This window comes from Pelmatolapia mariae, linkage group LG23, assembly GCF_036321145.2.
Source record: "Pelmatolapia mariae isolate MD_Pm_ZW linkage group LG23, Pm_UMD_F_2, whole genome shotgun sequence".
Taxonomy (NCBI): domain Eukaryota; kingdom Metazoa; phylum Chordata; class Actinopteri; order Cichliformes; family Cichlidae; genus Pelmatolapia; species Pelmatolapia mariae.
In genome coordinates, this window is record NC_086246.1 from 42,711,266 (window position 1) to 42,725,809 (window position 14,544).

General features: G+C 43.5%; 3 protein-coding genes across 15 annotated transcripts in view; 2 read left to right on the forward strand and 1 right to left on the reverse strand.

Annotated features, from left to right (window-relative positions):
• Positions 1-2,404: 2,404 nt before the first annotated feature.
• slc10a4 (solute carrier family 10 member 4) lies at positions 2,405-5,000 on the forward strand. Its single transcript, XM_063467170.1, has 3 exons — positions 2,405-3,349; positions 3,573-3,783; positions 4,324-5,000. Exons 1-3 carry the CDS (start codon positions 2,835-2,837, stop codon positions 4,846-4,848), a joined length of 1,251 nt encoding a protein of 416 aa, XP_063323240.1. The 5' UTR covers positions 2,405-2,834; the 3' UTR covers positions 4,849-5,000.
• A 2,142-nt stretch (positions 5,001-7,142) lies between these two features.
• zar1 (zygote arrest 1) lies at positions 7,143-9,059 on the forward strand. The gene is made up of 4 exons (XM_063467308.1): positions 7,143-7,835; positions 8,467-8,559; positions 8,699-8,773; positions 8,846-9,059. The coding sequence occupies exons 1-4, from the start codon at positions 7,143-7,145 to the stop codon at positions 8,987-8,989; spliced, it is 1,005 nt and encodes a 334-aa protein (XP_063323378.1). The 3' UTR covers positions 8,990-9,059.
• A 1,264-nt stretch (positions 9,060-10,323) lies between these two features.
• Positions 10,324-14,544, reverse strand: part of fryl (furry homolog, like) — a 71,706-nt gene continuing 67,485 nt past the window's right edge. For all 13 annotated transcript variants that reach the window (XM_063465904.1, XM_063465903.1, XM_063465900.1 and 10 more), the window contains 3 exons: positions 14,431-14,541; positions 13,316-13,509; positions 10,324-12,275 (listed from right to left, as the gene is read on the reverse strand). In XM_063465904.1, coding sequence (XP_063321974.1) covers positions 12,035-12,275; positions 13,316-13,509; positions 14,431-14,541 — 546 coding nt within the window. In that variant the 3' untranslated portion in view covers positions 10,324-12,034. The remainder of the gene's footprint in view (positions 12,276-13,315; positions 13,510-14,430; positions 14,542-14,544) is intronic.

Below are 14,544 nucleotides of genomic sequence, written 5' to 3' on the forward strand. Positions count from 1 at the left end.
TGTTCATGAGTCCAACAGCAGAGGGGAAGAAACTGTTCTTATGGCGAGAGGTTCTGGTGCGAATGGACCGGAGCCTCCTGCCTGAGGGGAGCAGGTCAAACAGACTGTGTCCAGGGTGAGATGGGTCAGCTGTGATCCGAGCTGCACGCCCCAGTGTCCTGGAGGTGTACAGGTCCTGCAGAGATGGGAGTCTGCAGCCAATCACCTTCTCAGCAGAGCGCACAACACGCTGCAGTCTCTGTTTGTCCCTGATAGTGGCTCCAGCGTACCACACGGTGATGGAGGAGGTGAGGATGGACTCGATGATTTCAGTGTAGAACTGCATCATCGTCCGTTGAGTTTGAAGGTTGAATTTCTTCAGCTGCCTCAGGAAGTACATCCTCTGCTGGGCTTTCTTTATGACGGAGGTGATGGTGGGCTCCCACTTCAGGTCCTGGGTGATGGTGGTACCCAGGAAGCGGAATGAGTCCACAGAGGTGATGAGGGTGTCAGTCAGGATGATGCGGGGGAGTGGGGCTGCGTGCTTCCTGAAGTCCACAATAATCTCCACTGTCTTCTGGGCATTCAGCACCAGCTTGTTGTGGCTGCACCAGGACACCAGACGTTCAACCTCCCTCCTGTAGGCAGACTCATCCCCGTCCGAGATGAGTCCAATAACGGTGGTGTCATCTGCAAACTTGATTAGCTTGACAGACTGGTGAGTGGAGGTGCAGCAGTTAGTGTACAGGATGAACTGAGGGTGTGCACCAAGGCCCAGAAGAAGGTACATAAAGGAATACTTTTATGTTATTTATTTAGATTTTTACTTAAAACTGCCATAAAAAGCATCTTATATAGCGCTTTAATATCTGAGCATTCTAAGCACTTTATACAACTTGCCACATTCATACAGGCTCTTTTTTTTCTCCATGGTTTTAATAGGTTTATTAGAGTACACTCATATATTGTGTCAGAATTATTTCTGGGTATGTAAATCTGTCTCTGTGTGCTCTCACTTTACTATAACATTTATATTTTCTAAAACAAAACAACAACAACAACAACAACAAAACAATTTGCTTGCACTGTTCCTTGCTCTTGTCAGCTGTAATCAATTATAGTATTTATTCATTTTGTACTGTACTTTTGTTTTAGTCTCATACACTATGTCCAGCTGCTGATGGGGACACATTATGTATTCTGCAGAGAGACAGCATTACGTACCTGGAGTCACCCGCTGCTGCTGAGGAGGGGACATGGTGTGTTTCTCTGGGAAGGGGAGGAGATTGAAAGCCTGAGTCACCGACTGTTCTGCCCCCTCTTCAGCTCCGAAAGAGTGAATTTATTTTTTCCAGACTCTCATCTTCGTGTGCTAGATTCACTCAGGATCATTTCCTGTGTGCTGCAGACACACAGAACAAAGACAGTTCATATGAGTGATGCTGAATATGATAAACCATTATTGTGGAGAACACACTGTCACAGCAGCAGACCACAATATTTCACCAGTGCTGCCTATGCCGTCTACACAACAAAGGTTTAAAATAAGCAACGATCACCCATTTACCATGTACAAGTTTTACAAGTCACTCATATTTAGGATTTCTGTTAAAAGACAAAAGGTTTTCTTTGTCATATTGATGGATAAAAGATTTCAACATAATAAATATTACGGATTACAGGAATTGAAATTGAATAATAAACATAGGCTTCAGACTTATAAAAAGCAGATTCAGCAACAATATTCATCCTATTAGCTGTAATATTGTGTAACTGCTCTGCCCATTAAAGACCAAGGACCTCTGGGTGTGTCCTGTGCTTTCTGGCACCCAGGGAATCTTTTCAGTCCTGTAGGTTGAGGTGTGGAACTGTGTGGTTTGCTCCGTGGCATCATGCATTTTAGGCTCAATGCGCCACAGCAAAATGTTTTTTAATGTTTATGAATCACACATATCTACCTTATTTGAATTCAAGAATGAAAATATATGTGGGAGTGAGCTTGAACCCGCTTTAATCATGTAAGAAATATATCAGACTCCACCAGGAGTACTTTTGGGAGCAACTGAATTATTTAAATTCCAGCTGATCTGACCAATATATATACAAATTCAATCTGATATATATGCTCTCAGGTTGGTATTTATAAAACACTAATCAGAGTTCCCAAGTTCTTGTGTGAGGTCAAACGCTGAAATCTGATTTTAATAATAATAATCTACTGAACTAAAAAGACTTATGCGCAAGGCAACGTTTGAGGTGAGGACTCGTGCGTAATGCAACCAGCATGACCAAAAAAAACGGGGGGGAAAAGAAAAGGGCGGGCGGATTTTCACAGTTTGCTGCACCAATTTAAAGATCAAAACAGTCTCTGCTTACTCAACCTCAACAAGCAACCGACTTACCGCAACTTACATTTCCCATAAATGTCAAGGATCTTTTCCATCCTTCTGCAGAACACGCGAGAGACGAAACAGCAACCACTCAACAGAGTCTCATTTTTCAGGATGGCAAACTGTCAGAGTGTAATAATAAGATTGAAGTTTGCGGGGTCTTTCTTCCTATACAGCGCAGAGCTCAGTGTAAATGGCAATGGTGGTAGTTATTAATTGGTCCAGACACTCTTGCTTAAACTTACGACCCCGTGCTGTCTTTCCTCCAGCAGTTTAGCCCAGAAACAATCCGTGGCACCACTCAGACTCATTAGACTATCAGTACCATGGCACCATCGCATACCCCGACTGCTGGACCTTCCGCAGTTTCTTATTAGTGACAGTGCGTCAGTAGAGGAATCGTTTACGCACGAGCCAATACAGGCATAAGGCGACGGTTGAGATTTTCTGATCTCCTTTTGCGCCATGGAGAACTCCAGTCTGCCGGGTGGAAGTGCGCAAAGTGCTGGTTCGGTGGACTTTATTACTTTAAAGCAAGTGGATTCTCCGGAGGAGGGTGTCATGAAGGGATTAGGAGCGGTCGGTCGTGCCGTGTTTCTCCAAGGCAGCGGTTACAGGACTGTAGCCGAGTTTATGGCCGCTCTCCCGACGGAAACCTCTCACCTGATGCCTGCCTTCTGGGACTCCCCGCTCAGTCACGGCATCAATGTGTTCGTCGGACTGGTACTTTGCTTCACTATGTTGGGGCTGGGCTGCACGGTGGAGGTCAGCCAGCTCGGAGAACATATCCGCCGACCCATCGGGGTGCTCCTGGCTCTGGTGTGTCAGTTTGTTATCATGCCACTAGTGGCTTTTCTTTTGGCGCTAGCCTTTTCTTTGGATGATGTGGCAGCGATGGCCGTGCTCCTCTGTGGCTGCTGTCCTGGAGGAAACTTGTCAAATATTATGTCTCTGCTTGTGCACGGAGAGATGAACCTAAGGTAGATCCCCTTACTCACCTAAGCATGACTTGAAGTGGGTTTTGGTGTTAACAGTGTTTTGTGCGCAAATTCTGACATTTACGCACCGAAATAACAACACTTAAGAATAACTTTTAAGTTCTGCATGCTTTTTTTTAAAGTCATTGCTACATTTTCCTCAAACGATCCAACACCGTACGTGCTGCACGTCCACCATACTCCTTCTTTTCTCTACTCCTCCCAGCATCATCATGACCATATCCTCCACTCTGCTGGCGCTCGTTTTGATGCCGCTCTGCCTCTGGATCTACAGTCGAGCCTGGATCAACACCCCTGTGGTTAACCTCCTGCCCTTTGGGGCCATCATACTGACACTTTGCAGCACCCTCATCCCCATTGGGTTTGGAGTTATGCTTAGGTACCGCTACACGCGAGTGGCGGATATTGTTTTAAAGGTAATCTGACAACAATTAACTTTTATACATGCGTTCGATCATTTCGTTCCAGCCGAAGTACTTTTGGTTAGGGGCCTTTGCGCAAAAGCGCATTGCGTATTTCTTGGTCTCAGTTATTAGTAGTGGGGTGGCTGACCGCTGGAAGAGTGACATCAGAGGCACTATATCAGGAAGAGCTCCTCCCTGTGCTTTCTGATAAAAGCAACACATGAGGGCCTCATCAGTTAGAGTACACAGTTATGTTGGGCACCACAAGCACAACGAAATTATATGCTATACCCTTAGACTGCTTTCTTTGCACTATCTTAAACTTTTATTATATGTACACAATTTTTAAAAAGGAGTTTACAATAAATAAATAAAACAACATAAAAATGTGCTGTTATTAGGTATTATTGGTTGCGCAGGTTGGATATTGCCTTTATGGTTCAAATGAAGAAAAAAAACGAAATTTTTTGGTTTTAAAAATCATGTCTTGTAGAAAGTTGCCGCCATATTTAAAAAAAAAAAAATTCTCACGCTGAATTCTTGTGTTTGCAGGCTTCTCTGTGGTCTTTGTTGTTCACCCTGGTGTTACTCTTCATCCTGACTGGAGCAATGCTGGGGCCAGAGCTGCTCTCCACCATCCCGCCTTCTGTCTACGTGGTGGCTGTGCTGATGCCTCTGTGCGGTTACGCTGCAGGTTACGGGCTGGCAGTGCTTTTTGACTTGCCCCCCAACAGTCGCAGGGCCGTGTCTCTGGAGACGGGCTGCCAGAATGTGCAGCTGTGTACGGCTATCCTGAAGCTGGCCTTCCCTCCTCAGCTGATGGGGGGGATGTACATGTTTCCCCTGCTCTACGCCCTGTTCCAAGCAACCGAGGCTGGGATTTTCATCCTGGCCTACAGGATGTACAGGAGGGAGGTCCTGCATAAACCAGATCCCATGGTGGACGGTGAGGACACGGACATAAATTATCAAAGGTTTGAAGACGAGGACTTTGAACCGTCATATGGTGCGGTAACAGTGAGCGACCCAAACACTATCATGCTGGATCCTTGTCCTCCTGATCCAACTCCAGTTTAATCTGCATAAAGATAATAATTTAAAAAACAAAAATCGCTGCTCCACTATGGAGGACCAAAACTGCCAAATTGAAAAAAGAAAGAAAAAACATATATATATGACTCAGTAACTCAATTAATAGACATTAAATTATTACTTAAACACAGAAATGAATAAAGCTATAAGATAAACACTTGTTTTTATTGTTTTCAACATGTCACTTAGTATTATAGTTATCCCACTTTATTACTTTCATTCATTTTGACTTTTATTTTACATTTATTTAATGATTGTTTTTATTATTTATCTATTATTTGACTGTATTTTTTAGCCAAGTGGGACTGAAAAATGAAGCAAATGCAAAGGTACTAAAACCTTCATCTAATACTGGTCCTTTAAAGACCACTTGAGGTTGGCTCCAAGCAGACAGTATAAAAGATGGATCTAGCTACCGTGACATCACTTGTTGGTTTCTGAAGTCCCATTTTAAAGCCTGAGGATGTGGTTCCGCAATCGCTAGCTTAGTTGCAAAAATCCACATATGAAGAGATAACGGGTCTGACTGTGAAAATGGATGCTCTTTGGCTAACGCTCACTGACTTGTAGCTATCCTTCCATTCTGTTTTGCTTATAAAACAGACTTTGGTTTTTATTTTTAGCATGACCCAAAATGAGTGACTGAGACCATAAACTCAGCAGGAAAATCAGAAAATAATTTTCCCACAGAACTCTATAGAATTAAATGACTTTTCGAAACCACAGCTATTGCCATCTGGTGGCCTTCAAGTAGGATATAGATATTTTGGCACTTCTGCATTGGCTTTATTGTTAGACCCGGAGGTTACGTCCATCTTTGATACATGTGTATGATTTAAATTGGTTGATTGAAATTCGGGTGTTTTATTGGTTTTTTGCTTAAGATTAGCAGGGATGTGCACCTTTAGCTCCTTGCAGACTCTGTGCCGTGTTATTGTTTATGAGCTTTTGATTGGCCAACATTTTTTAGCATGCTCTTGACTGCGCTCGAAATTGGTTTTGCATTTTCATGTGGAAGGAGACATTTTTCAAAGACAAACTCAGAAAAATCTTGTTTTAAAAAGTACCTGCGTAGCTAGCCTTCACACATAAGCTTTCCTTTTTCTAAATGGGTCACCCTCCCTCAACCCTCCCATTTATCCAGGCTTTGGAATAGCACTGGGAATCCAATAGCTTGTGACCTCGCCTTGGAAAAATGTGGGGGTAGGGGTGTGTTCTCCTAGTCTCAAAATGGTGATCATGCACATGTAAGGTGAATGTGTTAACCACTACACTATGTTGTTATATAAATCTGGAAACTTCAACTTCTGATAAAGCATATAATCTAATTACTGAGTCATTTATTGACTAATTTCTTTATTTTTAATTTTGGCAGTTATGACCTTCCATTGTACTATGACGCAGGGAAGCAGATTAAGGCGTTCAGATGGATTTATTATTTCATCGCTGTTATTCATAAAAGAAATGCCTGTAAAATGTTAACATGATTGCTAAAAAGGTGCTTTATGTCCTGAGCTTAACTCGTTCATCCTAACCACTGATGTCTCATTTCGTGATATAAAAAAAGCAAAAGAAACATGACTTCAAAGTTGCATTAGTGAAGCAGGACAGTGTTTCGTTTCAATGCTTTAAGTGTGTGTGTGTGTGTGTGTGTGTGTGTGTGTGTGTGTGTACGGGTTCGTACTATCCTGGTGGGGACCAAAATCTGACTTTTACTATCCTGGTGGGGACTTTCTGCACCGTGGGGACCAAAATCCAGGTCCCCTCGGGGTTGAAAGCAATTTTCACACTCAAAATGCGGTTTTACTGTCAGGGTTACAATTAGGTTATGGTTAGGTTTAGGGTAAGGGTTAGGGTTAGGCATTCATTTTTAATGGTTAGGGTTAGGGTAAGGGGCTAGGGAAAGCATTATGTCAATGGGATGTCCCCACGAGGATAGCAAACCAGACATGTGTGTGTGTGTGTGTGTGTGTGTGTGTGTGTGTAAGAGAGACTAAAAGCCATTTTAAAAACATATCAGACTGATTCATGTGCAGATTTCCCAACAAGCCTGTGCCAAAACCTTAGCTTACCTGTGCTCTACAGTCTGATCTTAATTGTACTGTAAAAATTGTACCAATTAAAGACGTATAAACACAAAACAGGCACACCTCTGTCACGTGTCTACTTTTCCCCCCTTTCTTGTAATGATACGTCCTACACCTGATCTTAATTAGGTCTAATGGAGAGCTCCACTCTATTTAACTAGTTACAGCAAAGCCTCGGCCGGTTGAACAAACATGGCAACATATGGTGACGAGCCAGTGGATACCTACTTCTATTCTTCTTACAACCCTTACATGGGCAGATACCCCCGACCTAAAGACGCGGGGTGGAAATACAAAAGTTACTTCTCCCACTATGGAGACTCTTCTGATGCCTTCAACAACCACCAGCGCGCACAGCTGAAGTCCATCTTGTCCCAAATCAACCCCAAACTCACCCCGAGGCTTAGGAAGGCGAACACCAAGGATGTGGCAGTGCAGGTCAACCCGAAGAAGGACGCTTCGGTGCAGTGCTCCATTGGCCCGCGCACCCTTCTGGCCATGAAGCGGGACTTCCAGCGCAAAAGGAAGCAGGAGCCAGCGACGCCCGGCAGTCCCAAAGCGACGGGCGGTGTGCGTTACCCCCGCACCCTCGCCGTCTACTCCCCGATAGCATACAGGAGCGTCACCTCCTTCCTGGTCGATGAAAATAACAACAATAAGGAAACCTCCAGTGAGACGGTGCAGACCGGTGAGCCCCCGGGTGAGCCGCCCGAGCCCTCCAAGGACACCGAGGGGAAGGACGAAGACAGCCAGGCTGGAGGGGATGAAAAGACCGCAAAGCAACCAGAGCAGAGCAAAAAGCTCAAGTCCAAACAGCTGGCCAGGAGTGAGGATGCGCAGCCAACTGCGGAGGACTCGAAGGGCAAAGCGCGTGTGCGGTTCCAGGTGAGTTAATCACACACCGGGAGGTTTATACTTGGCAGTTTTTCCAAGAACCTTTGCGCCACAACTGCTTGGAAATTGCCTTATTAAATGGATCATTCAAGGACATGGGTTGGCGCATTTCTTTTTCTTTCAGAACTGAACGTCCAGTTTGGAAGCTGTAGTACTGTCCCAAAGAAGTGCGAAAATGGCACTAAAATTCTCACTTGCTGTCTTATAAACTAGTCTTTAATTTGTTCCACTTGGATACTGTTTGGGTATTGCCCAAGCCTTAAAGACCTTAAAGTTGTTCCCAAGTTGAGCAGCTCTTTAGCCCTGGTTTAACCAGACTTGAAGGCAGCGTCTATCAGAGACCCGTCTTCAAACAAAACTAAACTTGGCAAATTTCTGTTTAGAACATTATCCAGAAAATCTGCTTCTAATTTTGTCAGTGTGCTACCTATAGTTTAATCTGTTTCAGTTAATTTGCTAATTAACAATCAACTCAAAGTATATTTGTTTAGCCCCCCCTTTGCAAGTGTCATGATCATGGCTACTCGGATTGTTCTCCTCAACCAACGTATGTGGATGGTTTATTTTTGGATGGATTCCTTCTAATGATTTCAGTGAACTAATTTTGGTTTTTGTCTTTCAGTTTCTGGAACAGAAATATGGATATTATCACTGCAGAGACTGCAATCTGCGATGGGAGAGTGCCTATGTGTGGTGTGTTCAGGGCACCAACAAGGTGAGCAGCTCTGTTTAAGGTCCTCCAAAGATGAAATGTGCTTTATCAAGAGTCAGCCATAGGAAGTCCTCAGTGCAGCAATGACTGGCTTTGAGACCTGCTGGCTAGAAAGGATCTGAGTCCTCTGCTCATCTTCCAGGTTTACTTCAAACAGTTCTGTAGAAAATGCCAAAAGGAATACAACCCATACCGTGTTGAGGACATCACGTGTCATGTAAGTCCTAATCGGTCTGTGTGGATTTTAAATGGCTTGCTAGTCTCCACTTAACGCTTTCTCTCTCCTCAGACTTGCAACAAAGCACGCTGTTCCTGTGCAGTAACACAACGACACGTCGATCCCAAACGACCCCACAGACAGGATTTGTGCGGCAGATGCAAAGGCAAGCGGCTCTCTTGCGACAGCACATTCAGCTTCAAGTACATCATCTAAGGAGCGTCTCGACTGAACTGTCCTCAGTATGCTGGCACAACTTGTACGTGGGGGGGCATCTTGAACCCACTGCTGGTGCAACGATGGCATCTTGGATGCGAAATGTATATTTGATGTTTCTGTACTTTATTTCACACCAGTTCTCTTTGTGTTGATGAAACTGAAGCACCACATGTACTTTACGATGTAATAAACAGCTAGCTTGCATTCTGTCTGTAAGCATGCTCACTTAAACTGTCACTGATCTCAACTCAAATGCAGCACCTTGGAGAATCCTGTTGTCTAAAATCAGGCTGACATAAAACTGAACATGTGCAATAAACTAAGACTGACGTTAAATTATTGGAAACTAGGTTGCTGTGGCACCAAAGACACTGAAACTGGTGGGTTGAAGACTAAACACTTGGCTTAAAAAATAAAATCTGCTGGTCTAAATATCAGTGTATCCTATCCATTCCTTCATTTGTAATTGTTTGCAGATCTGTCAGCCAAAGGGTCACTAGCTATGAATACTCACTCTGGGTATTGCTGTGACTTTTGTGAGTGACGAGAGCATGAATTGGATTTAAATTTTGTTTTGCATATCATTGGAGTCAAAAGCTCAGGCGTTGGGTTTCCAACACAATTTTCCTTCTCTCACCTGTGACAGTTTATATGTACAATGAATTTTACTACAAACCATTCACCACTTTATCCAATGTCTTAAGCGCTTTCTAATACACACTTGCACCACAGGGAATCTGGGTTTCAGTGTCTGGCCCAAAGATACTGGGACAGGAGAACCATCAACCTTCCCACACTCTACCTCCGGAGCCACAGACACCCCTGTGGATTTGGGAATGTGGCATTTCTAATCAACTACATATTTATTTTTTAAAACCTCCACACTAGTAAGAAGATGGGGGTGTGCCCATGCAGCACATCTTGTTTGCAGAATTTCAATTCAATATTATTTATATAGCGCCAAATCACAACAACAGTCGCCTCAAGGCGCTTTATATTGTACAGTAGCTCCTACAATAATAGATACAAAGAAAACCCCAACAAACATATGACCCCCTATGAGCAAGCACTTTGGCAACAGTGGGAAGGAAAAACTCCTTTTTAACAGGAAGAAACCTCCGGCAGAACCAGGCTCAGGGAGGGGCGGCCATCTGCTGCGACCGGTTGGGGTGGGGGCCAATCAAAAGAAAGTGGACTTTAGGAGAGAGGATGTTAAAAGGGAACTAAAGGAGCCTGTTGTAGAGTATTTTAAGATAAATTAGTATATTTTTTAAAGTTACAGTGACATCTTACAGTGAGTCTGGCAGAGTCCAAGAAAAAAAACATTGAGATGGTGTTTTCACAATTTTAATAACTGAAGATCAAGATCATTCTGTAAGGTTTTTATTGATCCAGAAAAGGCTGGTATGAGTGAACAAGGAAAAAATGTATAATGCAGCTCTACATTAAAATATCTTCCAGGTAAATAATCATTAAATAAGAACAGCATTCATATGTACCAGACAAGCAGGAGGAGAAAAAGAGAAGCTCTGAGGAATGAGTACAGTGACTGTTACAATGTGCCATGACAAGCTGTCCAAGAAGCATTCAGATAACGGTTCATGTCCTGCAGTCACAGCAGCAAGTAGGGGCATTGTGAGAGTACAGACACCCGCTTCCCCTCAGAAAATAAATAAACAGGATCAAAACGCCACAGTGGATGAGCGCCGCTTTGCAACATGATCAACCTACATGGACAGATTCAAACCTCATCTCCTCCCTCGTAAGGCTTTAAGCAGAGCCTACGCTGCTAACAAAAAGATCACAGTGGAGACAAGGAATGCATATGGATGTGGGGCTTGGCTGGGTTGGTGGGGTCCAGTAGAGGAGATGGAGGCTTGTTTTGATCTCCCATGCCATCGCCGCCAAAGGCAGACGGGTGGCTTGTCCCAAACGAGCACCGCTTCCCTCTTTTGAAACCACAACCATCAACCAAGGCAGCCTTTGGGAAATTTGTATGATTGGATGACTAAAGGTGGAGCGGACCATTAATGACTCCAACCTGTTTCTGGCTTTCTCATCACATTAGCTTCATACAGACATCCTAATCGGATGAACAGTGCATTACACAAAAGTACAAGGGAAAAAAAATACTGGTTTTACACTATACATTTTCTAAAATATATACAGAGTAAAATAAGTTATGTTTCCATAATGAGCTGTAGCCAGTCCGCACTTGTGTGCAATTATATGCATTTTTGTGTGTGAGCGTATACCAGAATATCCAATATATAATCACACAGTCAAGAGTCTCTAAAGGCATCTACTTATTTGGTTAAAGAGTGAATTTTGCGTGAAGACCTGTTGAAGGGGACTCTCCTCTCAGAGCAGATCAATAAACAGATATATTTCTCTTTGTACACTCCCTGAAGGTAAACTTCTCCCACAGGGTTAACATGTTAAATATCCTAACATTTACAACCTAGGATGTTAGCTCTAATAAAAAATACATTTCTCAAAAAAATATTCTTGCAGTGCTTTTTCTCTTTCAGCATGCGTTTGAAAACGTTTCGGTTTCTTAAAGACTTTCTGAGTTTGCTTATGAATCTTGATGGTGCGTCCTCATACATACGACACCTCCTCTGGACTGTCTCCCAGGCTTCGACGCCGACTCCCAGTCCAGACCCCGAGGAGCACCTCTGTTCGGTACGATGGGGCCCCTCGGATCAGATCCAGCGAAAAGAGAAAAACAAAGAACAACAACAACAAAAAAGTTATCATCCCACATCGCCCTCTCTTATTCTTTCCCGGGCACGCCACCACATGACTTATTGCAACTGAATTTTGCGAGTTGGCTTAGTCTGGGAAAAGATATTAGCTTTAAGCATTCATACATGTAATAATATATATTAAGAGTCACAGTTATTCCCACGCATCCTTTAGCCCTTTATAGGTGGAGTCTCTCTTGTCCTCCGCCCCTCACTGTCTACACTCCAGCTGAGGGGAGGTGTAGACGAGAGGGGTGTTTTTGTCCAGTCTAGTCCAGCCTGCAGTGCCTCAGGCTTACAGTCCGGTGCTGACTATGTTGGTGTGGGTCTGGCAGGTCTGCGCCTGACTCAGAGCCTCACGGATCTGCAGGTTGAGCTCCATGAGACGGCTGCTAGCCTGAGACAGGTCTCTGCTGGGGCCTACGACCGCCAAGCAGCCTGTCTGACCCAGCGTCTGGTGACGGAAGTAAATGTGTAGAAGAGTCTGGACCGCGTTGTCCGTCTCGTTGCCGAAGATGTCGTTGGGCCACAGAGATCTGGAGATGAAGAAGAGATGTGAAGAAAAGGGGATTGTACAGAACACATTCTTAGCTGCTGGATAAACAGTTTTTCTGAGGTGCTTTGGTTTGTTAGTCGACTCCTCTGAAAACATGTTCAGGTCTGTGAACAAATGCACTTTGGGCAATGTTGGGCAGTAGTTCACTGAGCTTTAGAAAGAACTCAGTATTAAATTCTAGGCACTCATTGTTTAGGTAATGCTACGGGTGTGTATCATTGCACAGTTTTTGTTAGCAACTTTATTTCAAAGGGGTGTAGCACTTATTTTTATGCACAGTCCCTCATCTTCACAGACTCATGCCTCATCACCAGGTAGCGAGACAATCAGCAGCTGAGACAGCAAACACAACACATGTACACAACAGGGGTTTCACAACTGTTTTAACTGTGTGACTGGTGAGTCTACACGTACTGCTTTCATATCCCAGTGAACATCCCATCTCATAATTTAGATGGGATCTTCAAAATAACTGCCAAGAAGCATCGCAAGCAGGCCTGCCAAGTCAAAGGAGCTTCTGCCTCTGAACATTTCAGTAATGATATGCGATAGAAACAGGAGTGCATTTTAACCTCCTTTTATCTTATATCTGGGCTTCTTACTTGAAATGATCATGCTGGATGTCATAGTCTGAACTTAATCTGCAGCATTATGGGATCCAAAAATCGCAATATTAAAATATGTGACTGTGCCAAAGAACATCCTTATTATGTTAACAAAAAATGTTTTTCTGGAGCAAACTCGCATCAGTCTTCCATGTTGTAGTAACCAAACTGAACGGATGCTGTGTCTGAGTGAACCCGTGAGGATCAATTAGTAACTCGAACCCTTAAGCGCAATGACATGAAGCACGAGACTCTAATGAAACAGCCAGGAATCAGAGTGCATTAAAAATAACACCTTTTAACTTGTTAAATAATGTTTGACTGGGCCTTTTAGACAGGAGGCTTAATCACTGTATTGCCTTGTTATGTCACCGATTAAAGCCACTGTTTTGTGTAACTGTAGTGTTTATCTTACCTGAAGATTTTGACTTGTGTGAGAGCAGAGCTGAAGTCTCTGGCTCTCAGGGTTTCAATCAGCGACTGTATGGCTGTCTCTGTGTTCGTCTGGGCATTGTCTGACATGCACACATCCTCCTGACCATCATTTCCTGTTTCCGCCTCCTTCAGGCAGCTCTCTAAGATAGTGAGCTCTTCGGACATGTTGGTAACCTTAGAAACGGAGACAAAGGAGGATTATTGTCACAGCACCAAATAACACAAGCAGATCTTCCTCAGGAGGTGAACGAAATGAACCCGGACTAAATATTACCTGGACTAGCTGACCTCAGCGCTCAGTATGGGAAATAATTTAATTTTATTAAATGTCTAAATTAAATTAAAGCGCCATTAAGATGCAGCCCAGAGAAGGGTGGACTGCAATACAGATTTAGTAAAGCCTGTTTATCGATCCCGTGGGTAAAGGAAAATAATTATCCAATCAAAATGTGTTTCTTTGTTTTGCACATTTTTCATTGCATTTTCTGACTCCAGCTCTCTTTATATATTTTTTAAGTTTTAAATTCTCTAGTGTTACTGAAATAAGGAAAATTGTCGTATCATTTTAAGGTATACTGTTTTGCAGTGGTTCCCTGTGGATTTGACAAACTAGCGCTGTCAGCGTTAATCTCATTAAAATGACGTTAACGCCATAACCGCATTAACGCGGCAATTCACCGCGCTGACGCAGTGCAGCCCCTCGCACGGGGCGATCCGCGTTAACTCGCTAACAGAGATTTGCTGCGTTAATGCAGTTATGGCGTTAACGTCATTTTAACGAGATTAACGCTGTCAGCACTACAAGAATCTAAATGAAAAACAAACAAACCCTAAAATTGAACAAGCAAGTCTTTACACTCTCCATCTATAAAAGTGTACCCACACAACAAAGCTGAAAAGCTTTAATTTGAACGTCACTTTTCACCAGAGCCTCTTAATTTTGCTGAACCTCAGTAGCAGCAGCTAGTTCCTCCAACTATGGAATCACCCCCCACCAAACAATAGATAAATAAATAAATGTGGAAGAAAATGGATTATATAACAATGCACGGACAAACTTTTAACTCGGCAGACGCTAAACCTTGTGTCTCTGACCTCAGCCTCTCTCTTGATGGTGTCCACCCTGCTGATGAGCTTGCAGTAGGCCTGGAACAGCAGCAGCAGCTGAAAGTGCAATTTGTAGAGCCTCCGACATAACTCGAGCTCCTA